We start from the raw sequence: 11,933 nt of genomic DNA, 5'->3' as shown, positions 1-11,933 counted from the left end.
TTTTACTCTTTAAAATAAAAAAAAAAAGAAAGAAAGAGAAATACAAATATGAAATGTTAATAGAGACGGTTGCATTATGGTTTGGGTGTCAAGTTTACATGCGAAGTTGAGCTCTTTACAAAATATTTTGTTTTTATTTACGGATTGTTCATTTCATTGGACAATTGTCAGTTATTTTTGTATGCCTGCCCTTTTTTTCTTTTTCTTTCCATATCCTTGTAAGTCTCTAGTAAGAAGAAATGTATTACAGTTACTTCAATCATCTGACTTATTTTTAACATCAGTACAATTTTCTGATCATATGTTTTGCCTAGGAAATGGATTCTTTGTGCAGACAGCATGAGACTGCTCGGCAAGCCCTCAGGGGAAAGATACCCTCTGATTACACACTCCTATTTCAGAGGTAACAATTTATCACATTTATTGCTAGGCAAGCAATAGTAGACTGATTTTCTATTGTTAAAAAAAACTAAATGAATTCTAATTTACCAACATAAGCCGAGTTACCCATACTAAAATTGGTTCATTCAGTGGTAAACCCACTTCTAGAAGTTGTATTTCCTGGTCATTTATATATTGTTTTAAAAGGTGCAATTCTCCTATTCACTATTAGAAACTGATAGCTTTTAAAAAATTTTTTTCGCAGACTGCAAAGGATGATACATCTAGTGATATCTGAATATAAGTATCCCTTTCACCAAGTTCATGACTGAAGGTTAATTATATCACCTTGAGTTCCCTGTACTTGTCTGGCATGACTCTCAAAACAATAGTAATTATTTGTGGGGGCATTTGTATAGTGCTTCCTTTCCATATTACGTGATAAATTCCATGAGTGTGCAGACAATTGCATCTTTATTAATACATAAATTCTTGGTCCTGTGTGTGAAATGTTTTACTTACTACCTGTCACATAATAAGGGCCTCATAGACACTAGTGGCTATAATTATTATTCTGTTTTTACATATGAAGAGGTACACTGAGGCTTTAAGTTTTACTCAAAATGAATAACCAGATCATAGAATGATTGTGTAATGTTTGCCTGTTATTTTCTCATTAATGTTGCAGGTGTCAGAGTTCTGAATTCCCTTTTCTCTTTTACAATATTTAAATAATAAAGTTGCTCTTTTCAGGAAATTGTTAAGAGCATTGACACCATCTTAACACATCAGAAAAACCTTTTAGTAAAATTAAGAATGCAAGAGCCAAGGAAGCAAAATTTTAAAAGTGATTTAATTTTTTTCAATTTTGGTTTTTTATTATCTGTAATATTATCTGTTGGGAACTTCAAGTCAATATAAATGAAACTAAATTTTTGTCTATTTGTTTGCTTCTATATTAAAAGGTGTGATTTATGTTTCCCCGTTTGGTAGGCTACGTTTGGGTGATCTGACTGAAAACATAGGCTGTGTGGTACATCCCTCTGAAGTTCTATTGAGGGACTGGAAAGGCTGTGACTAGTAGATAGTATCTGTCCCCTAGAGCAGTGGATGCTGCTATAGCACTGAACAGCAGAGGGCCATGTCTACTCCATGCTATGAATGGAGAAACGGTGCCTCTCTCAATATGAGCTCCAAATGGATCCGCACAAGGGCAGACAGAGGCTTCGAATCTGTGTGCATTTATATGCAATGGGTTTGCTTTGCACATAGCAACTCTGGCAAATCTAGGGTGAGCTACAGCCGGGTTTATTCATTGGAAATGGTTAATGATTCTTTTTCTTTGAAGTTACTCTGAGAGAACAGGCATATATATTCTATATACATACAAATACACAGAAATGAATATTTTATATTAGAGTTTAGTTCAGAGTATACTATTAGAATGTGTAGAAATATTTCACTTGGGTACCATTTCAAAACTTTAGACAATAAACAGAATTGGAAAGCATCGAATTCACTGATTTTATAACATTGGTGTGTTGATGAACCTTGCATAACAAATGGAGTAGGATTTATAATAGAGGATATACAAATCACAAGGAATGAAATTTGCTTGTGTTAATGGTTCAAGGGATAATGAATATTTATAATACTAAATATTTGCTTAATCTTCAAGTTATGATGTAATGATGCCAGTGCCTAAGACAATTTCTGTAGTGATGTTTCTGAGGAGATACCTTACCTCATTCCAAGTAGATTTTAGTGGTATTTTCATTTATTTGGGACATAGTGCTCAGTGTCTAGTATTACATGTGTATATGCTTGATATCATTATGAAATCCTTTGGATTTTAAAATTTCCAATTGCAGGGGCCCAGTACCAGCACCTTTGAGCAGTGATCCACAGTATTTTACATCTGTAGAAGAACTACAGAAAGGTTCTGTTTCTTATAAAGATTATTTTGGACTTCCTTTTCTACAGCATGCTGAAGAGAGGTGAGTTGAGGAGCTTTGTTGGATGGAATTGGTTATTTTCTGCTGGTTAGTTAAATCATGGTACTTATCCGTAGGCATCAAAGAAATCCTAAAACTGAAGGCCTTATTTCCCACTGTGGAATTTGGAGGAAAGTAGACACTTCCCCTCTATAAAGAATATGGGTATGTGTAGGTTTATATAATTGGAAACTTCTATCTGGGACTTTGAATCTTGAGGGACAGACACAGAGAGGCAGGGGAAATTAGAGATATTCATATCACCAGTAGCGGAAGAACCAAAATTCTAAAGGATTATCCCAGCAATTCGTTGTGGTTCTTGAAGCAGGGATATTTTAGCAATCTCTTCCTATATTATGACTCAAGTGTGCTCTTGACTCTTTACTTACCTTGGTTCCTGTCCAGAGTTTAGCCTGATTCCCTAGTTTGCATTAATTCTATATACTATCCAATAATCTTCCAATAATTCCTTCTTTAATATTCAAATATTCAAATTAGCTAACGTTGATATCTGTAATTTGCAATAAATATCTCTGGTGAGTACATTGCTATATGTCTTTCTTTCTTTTTTTTTTTTTTTTGTCTTTTTGAGACAGGGTCTCACTATGCAAGTCAGGCTGGCCTTAAGCTCACTTTGTAACCCTGGCTGGCCTCAAATTCACAATGATCCTCCTGCCTCAGCCTCCTGAGTGCTGGGATTACAGGCATCCACCACCAGGCCTGGCTCTACAGTGCTATATTTCAAAATGTTTACCAATTGGTACCCAACATGTAAAAGGTCATTCTGTATAAAAGGGTTCCAATTCTTTATATGTCAAAGTGTTACTCAAGCTGTATATTAAGATTGATTAAAATGTTAATAAAAAGTTTTTGGAGATATAATAATACAGAAGAAGTAAAGAATTATGTTAACTATATGTAAGCATTTTAAATTTATCTAGATCCAAAACAGATTTAAAAGGAAACAGCAAGGGATATAAAAGGTTTAACATTTAATGTATAAAGAATTCACATACATTAATTACAAAAACACAAATCTCCTCAAGAGATGAATGAATAAAATATGTAAGCATTCACAAGGGGAGCAAAGCTACTTAATAAATATAAGAAATAATAATCTTGCTTGTAATTAGAAACCAATTTCAAATAGTATACTGCCTTATGCTTGGTAAACTTGCAAAAGTATTATTCATTAATTACTTTTTTAAATGGGCAAATAGAAAGTGGTAGAGAGCCCAGATTTTTGGGGGACATAAAATTTTACAATCTTTTGGAAATCAATTCAGAAGTTTATATCAAACCCTAAAAATATATATTTACTCTTGATACAGTTGTCCGAGGAATGATATTATCACCCTACTCAGGTTGCTATAATGAAATCAACAGGCTGCATGGCTTATCATAATAGAATTTTATTTCACACAGTTCTGCGGAGCCAGCAGTCTGAGATTAAGGTGATCGCAGATTTGGTGTCTGGTGAGAGCCTATGTTGTGATTCACAAATAGCACTTTGCTGTGTTCAGCTCTACTGAGTCTTTTTTATAAGGGCACCAATCCTATTCATAAGGGCCTTACCCTTGTGACATAAGCACCTTCCAAACACCTAACATTCTAATACCATCACCTTGGGAGTTAGGATTTCAACATATGAACAGGCTTGAGCTACATAAATGTTCACACCATCACAGATACTAATAAAATAATTCAAAATGTGGAAAATATGCAAAAATATGATAGCAGAAAAACTTGGAAAGTATACGAATATCAAAATACACACATGATAAACTGTTATACAGCCATTAAATAGTCAGGTTTCAGAGAATAATTAGTAACATAAAATGATTCCCCCCAAAATATACTCCATCACATAAAATGCAAAGAGCAAAACTATGTGTAGAAAAGTGAGCCAAACGGAATAGTGTTTTTCTATGTGGGATTTTAGTTTTCTGTGTTTTCTAAATTGTCTGTGATGCATATGCTTTATTTTTATAACAAGAAAGAATGAATTAACTTTATTTTTATTAAATAAAAGCTACAGATAGAGATTAAGTCAGCCTCAGACTATTGAACTAAATAAAGCATGAGTGTGCATAGGATATGAAAAAACAGACTGGCACGAACAGCACAACTTTTTATTAGTATATGTTTATTTGTGATGGATAATAATTACATTCACTTTCAGAATTGGTACATATATCTTGATCATTTTTTACCTCCTCCTACCCCTGCTTTCCTCATTTCCAGAACAAATCTATTTCCCTGTTTCAGGATCTTGTGTCACAATTACTGTACTAGGTGCCAGATCCTGTTCTGGGAATCTGATACGTTATCTCAATACACAGATTGATTTATAACAATCCCATGAGGGTAAAGACTGTCATTATCCCCTTCCAACCACTTACCAGTGCAGTTATTTAAATACAGGATGACCAAAAATTGCATGTTTTTTCATTAATTTTAATAAGATAATGTAACAGAAAACAATTTTATCAAATTTATTCAGTACAAGAATCGCCTAGTTGCAGTGACACCTGCCTGAGCAATGCTCCAGGAGTTAGTACATAAACAAATGTGCTGCCCGATAAGTGGTTAAATAATGTGACTGAAAAGCAGACATTCATAAATGGGGGTTAAGGACCTTGTTCAAGGGCACATGGCTGACCAGTTTGAAACAAAGCCTAGAGGCTCCGGGGCCTTTGTGCTGAGCCACTGGGCTCTCCTACCTGCAAGGCTCACAGCTTAACTGGAGAAATGAGGCACACATGAGAGAAACACCCCAGACACAGAAGAGTTTGTGATGAAGGAAAAATATATTAGTCTAGGTATTTTTTTGTCTGATTGTCGTTATCTGCTATCAGAGCCTTCTTTTGTCTGCTTTTTCTGTTTTCTATCCAAACCAGCTCCTATTTGGTAAATCCTCCCATGGCTTCTCAACATCTCCAACAGAGGAGTCACATTCCCTCGTAGATCTCAGAAGAACCCATTAGATTTCTAAAAATGTAGAAGCCCCACTTTCACATTTCAACTCTGTATCTGAATGTCTGAGTTTTTTGTCTGCATCTACACCTATACACACTTTGCCTTGAGGAGGAGACATGGCTCTCCTTCCTATAAAGGTGATCCCATTCAGCCACCACATTTTGTTTGTTTCTTTGTTTTTTGGTACTAGGGATTGAACCCATGCCAGATAAGTGCTCTGCCACTTGGTTACATGCCAACCCTTTCAGGACTGATACAGGGTCTTGTTTAGTTGTCCAGTCTGGGCTCAAACTTGTGATCCTCCTGCCTCAGCCACTCAAGGAGCTGGGATTACAGTTGTGTACTGCTGTGCCTAGCCATACCTGCTCTTTTGATGCTTGGTGTTAACTGAAGACCTGTCCTTCTGGGGGAGGAGGCTTTTTGATTGACTTCAATATGCTCTCTGGTTGAGGTCTTCTCAGTAACTGAGCGCATCCATTAGTATTACAACTGGTGGTAAGCAGGCCACAGTTGACAAAATGCTTAAATCAGCCACCATTTTCTCACAAATAATAGTATTTTATTATAGAAAAAAAGCATCCCAAATGCAGGATTCTGTAAACACTTGTCAGTGAACAAGTACAATTTTAAAAGTAAGTACAAGGTAAAAAGGTAACACCTATAAGCTCTTTGCCTTGAGAAGAAGGAGTGGCTCTCCTTCCTGCAAAGGTGATCCCATTCAGCCACTGTTTTGTCTTGGAGCCATGAGCTTGAGAGACCCAGAATTGTGGGTTAGAACAGTACCTCTGTGGCTTATCTCAGAAGAGATACACATGAGTTTGGCTACAGCACCTTTTCTCCAAAGGCCATGAAGCCTTATACTTTCCCACCTTGCCCTTTCATTTATTGAATTATCCTACACCCACCCCTAAAATTTCTTTTTGAAGTATGTACTCCTTGTCTTCATCTTGTTAGGCTTCCCAACATCTTTTTGCCCTGCATCTTTCCTGAAGTTTACCTTATCCAAGAAGCATCCCGGAACCAGTGAATTGCAGAAATGAAACCTCACTCCCAATTAGGACCTTCAGACACAGTGCTGCTTCTGCTCAGAACAGTTTCCTTCCCTCCTATTCCAACCTCTGCCTCCGACTCACCATCCCCCTTTTGCTAATTCATCCTTCAGATGTCACTACTTTAAGGAGATCTGTCCTGGCATCACTTGATCTGATAGTAGCCTGTGTTCCTTTTCATATCATGTATACAATGTTCATGAAGTGTGCAATCCATGAGTGAATAAGGGCAGGTCAAGATCTTACATTCATCACTGGGTCCCCTGAACATATTCAATGATGGCATTATGAATGACTTGACTGAATGAATGACAGACAAGAAGCCAAGGTTTAAACAAACTTTGTTGTCTCAAGGTGGGATGAAAGTGTATACATTGAAGAGAGGAAAGGAGCATGTCTACTTTTTAGTCAGGCAGGATCAAAACTGTCCCCCGTACTGAGTCAGTGTGTGACATCAACATTTAGAGAAGAAACTTCACTATGTAGATCACCACCACCGTCTTGATCATACCTAAATATGTGCTGTGGGAGTTGCACTCTTTTATTTCCCTAAGACTTTGGCCCATGTTAAAAGCAAGATTTCTCCAAACACTAGTAGTTTATCAACCATTTTTTGTGGAATCAGTCAGTTCTTTAAAAACAGCAGATTTAGTGAGATGTACCACAATTGTTGGATTAAAGAATCCAAAACTGTGAGTCTCGAGGCCTGAGTGTTACTTTTCTTGTTGCTGAGACAAAATATCCAACACCTAAAGTTAAAGGAAGAAAGGTTTATTTGGCTCATAGTTTGTAGGGGTTTCAGTCCATAATCTGCTCTCTCCAAGACAGGGTGGCACATAGGCATCAAAGAGGAGAAAAAATACCTGGTGGGCAGAAGGTAGCAAAGCAACAAGGGACAGAGCTCTTTCTATCCTTCAAATCTTATCCAGTCTACTTAGGGCAGGTAGCACTCACACCCTTAATCCTATTACCCTTGAGCCTAACATTGCACCATGAATCAATCCTAGTGTCACATACGCTAGATCCAGCCACCTCTGAAAAAGCTCCCTCTATGACTGCATGAGGCTTGGGGTGACATTTAGACACAAACCATAACAGACTGTAAACAAGCCTCAACAGCTTTCCAAGACTTTGCAAAAGGGCTTCTCCAGTAGAGATATCTCCTGGAAGAAAGCCAGGAAACATGAATCCCAAAGGAGAAGAACTAGGCAATAGAAAGAATACTAAGAAACAAGGATCTTAGGCACCAGATCTTACCCTAACTTCATCCCAAAAAAGGCAACAAAATCACAGTTTCAAAATACTAGCACTGGATATGCCCAATGTGGGATCCAGGTTGGGCCACCTAGCATTTTGGCTTTTCTTTTTATCCTTGATATAACAGAGACTGCCATATATAATGCATTTGATTCTAAAAGTGCCATCATAAAGGTCAGAATGTACATCATATTCATCTTGTTTTGTACTTAAGCATCTATTATAGTGTCTTACTCTTTACTCAGTTATGTTTTATGAAATGAGTGAGGAGTTTATGCTAATGTGTAATAAAATCGAAGCTATGTCAGCTGGTCAGCTGCTCTGTAGCACTTGCTACAGAGAGCATTTAAAACTAGATCAACAGAGACACTTTGGAAACTATTTGCTTGATAAAGTTGACCCAAGGAAGCCATGGGCATAGCGCAGATGACTCTTCAAAGTTTGCATCTCAAAAAGATTTTTCATTTTTCAGTGGCAAGGATTCCCAGGCTTCCACAAAACAGTCTGCATTATTTCCTCCTTGTCTCTGGTCAAAAGAATTGCCTTTGCAGCTCCCAGAGGACAGTATTTACGCCTACCCAGGATCCCCAGTGAGTGACAGTGAGGCAGATAAGGCCTTAAAAGGTGGGTGTTGTTTTACATATGGTTCTGTAACTATATATTATATTTATGTTTCTTGATTGTTTTAAATTAAATGAATGTTTTAAGCTGAATCTCTCTGTCTCTGAAGTAGGGTGCTTTATCCACTCCCCATTGTTATCAATAAGAACCAAAGTTTTGGAAGGTTGTGCATATGCCTGCCGTCACGTGGCACTTAGGGTGCAAGCCCCCTGACCACAAGTGCAGGGGTCTGAGTTAAGGGCAGTGCGGTCTGGAGGAGTCTGTGGACCCTCAGGCACCATACAGTGAAGGTGATGAGAGGAGTAACATGAAAGATTTCAAATTGCTGTCCAGTTTCCGACTGTGGGAATCTGGTAGAATTCTGATGGTTTCGGAATTGAAGGATCATGCCCGGCTCCTCCCCTTCGCTCTCCTTTTAGCTCCATACTCCCTAACACACATGTGAAAGTGCTTGTCCAGGCAGAAGCGGAATGTCCACTGCATTTTTCTCTCTGGGCTCCGTGGCAGTGTTCATAAATAACATTGAGTAAAGGCTTTGAACACTGTGGGGAAACTGAGGGCTAGAGGTAAAAATCAGAACGGAGAAGGTAGCCCCAGTCTAAGATGGAGAGTGGCGCTCTGTGAGGAACTGATACGGGAATAAGGGAGTTGCAGGCTAATAGGGGTAATCATTTGTAGCCTTGGGGATGTTCTGCCTGAACCCAGAACAGGACGTTCAGCCAAATCCATCTCCTGCTCAAGTGATCTGAAGAGATAGAAAACTTCTTACACTGCCTGGGACAAGAGGACCTGGTAGATAATGTTACCAAAATGAAGCAGAAGCATCTTCTAACCAGTTCAGAAGTAGAGTCCTCCTTCAACTGTATTTGAATTCAGAATACTTGAACAAAATAAAATATTTTCAAAAATTTACTCATAAGGAACATACAATAAGGATTGGGATTTCCCAAGATCAAAGATCAAAGAAGTAATTCCAAATTATCAAGAAGACCTTTATGTCATTTCACAGGAAGGGAGAACTATTCAAAGGGACTTTTAAAAGCATTGACCTCTACTGCAGGGAATGGGGGGGATCCAGGAGCCCTCATGTAACACGGCAACAAGGCTTACCATGACCGGCTTTCCATAGGATAGTCTCCATCTCGTTTTTCTCTCATTCTTCCTTAAATGCAATACTTAGGGTGAATTACTACATTTTAAACAGTCTGACCAGAGCAAGGTGGGGCTGTTATCTTCAGTGCCAGTTCCATGTTGTACGTCTGGTCACATGATGCTGAGAAAATTGGTTAACATTTGAGTCTTGGAAATAATAACATCATGTATAATATAGCATTATCACATATAGAATGGATGTATATTATAATGTATATAGGGCCAGATAAGATGAGGTATGAGGCAAGGTGCAAGAAGTGCTAAATACAGGCTAATTATTGTGATTATAAAATTTTATGCATGTAGTATAAAATTACAAAAATTTTTTTCAGAGATAATCTCTGCTGATTTAATTCATTCCTTTGAATGGACTGTATTTTCCTGTTTCTTTGTATGCCTTGTGATTTTCTGTCAGAAGTGAGGCATTTGAAAACACAGCCCTCTCTCCAAATCTGCAAACTGGCTCAGTGCAGGGGAAACCCTCACTAATCGACAGGATGTGTTCTTCATCCATGCATGAGGGCTGAACATCTTTTCAGGCCTTGTCTGGGTATTCATTTTCCTATAGCCTGTGTATTTGCTTCTTTCCAACTTCTTGGTATACAGAGCTGCTTTTAAATATCTTAATTTTCCTAACGGTCTGTGCTCCTTTTGGGGGCATTAGCAGTTCTACTGTTAGGAGCCCCTTGTGGTTTTCATGAGCCATTCCTACTGCTTCCTGCAGCTTTCCTTAGTCTGAGATGCCAGGGTGCCTCTCTTGGGCCGTGAAATCTGCCTTAGGTGACACAGAGAACAATCAGGCTGCCCAAATATAGGTTAGAACATTGTGAAGTGGATACACTCTCCTTCCTGTGCATCACAGAAGAGACTGGGATCCCGAGTGTACTTCCCCGGAAACACACTGTGGCGGGCTTGGGGAGACCGTGGGGCCATTGCCGGTAAAACGAAGAATTTCCTTCCATTCTGAATGTGGCATTTTCTTGATTGAACATTCACTTGGTGCACATATATGGTGATGAAAGAGTGCGGCTTGGGGCGTTGCTGCAGAGGGTGGGAAAGCACTTGCTTACTGGAAAAAATATGTTTATGATCTGTTATTTTCCTTCTTTGCATGTCATTCCTTATAGATTGTCATGAATGAATTCTAAAACCTGTTCTAGTATTTATATCATGCAGTGCTTATTTTCTCTGTTTAGTGTGCCAGTGGATTAACTGTATATACTATACCCCTTTTTCTTTATGTTTTACAGCACTATGTATAAAACCATCTTCAGAAGCAAAATTATCCGCCCGACGCAGAAAACCCTCAGTGGTGGCTATAAGTCGCCCAGGCTCCAACACCAAACCTAGCCTCCCTCCAATCCCTCACGGTCGCGAACAGACCAGTGTTTGACATCTGATGAACGTGGAAAATGCACCCTGATAATGTCCAGTTCCTTTGTTTTACCAGCCGTGGTTCTTAGCTGTTTCTAATTCAATTAATCATCTACAAAGACATGTTCTACCTGCCTTAATTCTCTCAGTCTCTTTCTAGTGGTATTCTCTGACTAGTGTCTTTTATTCATTTTATCTTTTATTATTTTTCTTGTTTTTAAAAAGTGAGTTATTCTTAGCTTTTTAAAAATATCATTCCAGTTTTCTCATAGCTACAAATGATTTTTCCAGCTGCTTCCAGCTCTAAAACATCAGATGGCAAACTCACCCAAGATCTCTGTATTTCTGTATGTGTAATGATTATTAGATATATTCAACTGGGATTGTGTTCTTAAAATTTCAACTTGTCCATTTATAATATTAGTGTGTGCTCTAGAGGATTGAGTTATTTTGTTCTAATTATGAAAGGATTATAGAGCTCCATTTAACTTGTGACCAACATGATATTGACTGCGTCTCTCAAAGGGAATTAATTAATATAATTTTGGGGAGTTCTTGACTTGCTTTAGTAATATAAAGAAGTAAAGAATATCAGATAATTCTTTTATTTCAGCCTTTTCAGGTTCTAATTATACACTGCTTATCATTTCCCCATATTTTATAGAAAAAACTCATTGAGTATTTATAGACAATTCTGGTATTCTGCTGATATGTGCCAGTAAGGGTATCCTGACTGCTAAAATATTGAAACACATCCCCTCGGGTCGGTAAATGGTCTTTTTTCTGAGTCCTTCATGCATCATGATTAGTGGTAACTGGATAATCTACTTACTGCCCCCATTCTTAAAATATTGTAATTATTAGAATTCTCCAATGACTGCTCCTTTTAAAACATCAGCCCTCCTCCTTAATAATCCTATTCTCCCTAACTCCAACTTTAATGTAACATGATTTGTTAATGGCCTGTTTCTTTCACCAAACCCTGTTCTCAAGATAGGAGCTTGTTAAAGTTCTTTCCTTGGGATTGGTGGACGGGAGCGGCGGGCTCATGAAGGAGCGCCTAAGCCTGCATAGGGAAAGGGAGGCAGACTTTTCTGGAGAAGTGGCAAGGCAGAGAGTGGGTCCC

General features: G+C 38.1%; 1 protein-coding gene across 1 annotated transcript in view; it reads left to right on the top strand.

Moving 5' to 3' along the window:
* Window positions 1-11,414, top strand: part of Lrguk (leucine-rich repeats and guanylate kinase domain containing) — a 117,102-nt gene extending 105,688 nt beyond the window's left edge. Inside the window, exons 17-20 of the mRNA XM_005377538.2 lie at window positions 315-403; window positions 2,253-2,378; window positions 8,133-8,284; window positions 10,684-11,414. Of these exons, the coding sequence (XP_005377595.1) occupies window positions 315-403; window positions 2,253-2,378; window positions 8,133-8,284; window positions 10,684-10,826 (510 nt within the window). The 3' untranslated portion in view covers window positions 10,827-11,414. The remainder of the gene's footprint in view (window positions 1-314; window positions 404-2,252; window positions 2,379-8,132; window positions 8,285-10,683) is intronic.
* Window positions 11,415-11,933: the final 519 nt, after the last annotated feature.

The sequence above is a fragment of the Chinchilla lanigera genome, unplaced genomic scaffold, assembly GCF_000276665.1.
Source record: "Chinchilla lanigera isolate Chin_1 unplaced genomic scaffold, ChiLan1.0 scaffold00009, whole genome shotgun sequence".
Classification (NCBI taxonomy): Eukaryota; Metazoa; Chordata; class Mammalia; order Rodentia; family Chinchillidae; genus Chinchilla; species Chinchilla lanigera.
The sequence above is the reverse complement of the archived record's forward strand: the minus strand, read 5'-3'. Positions and strand labels throughout refer to the sequence as shown.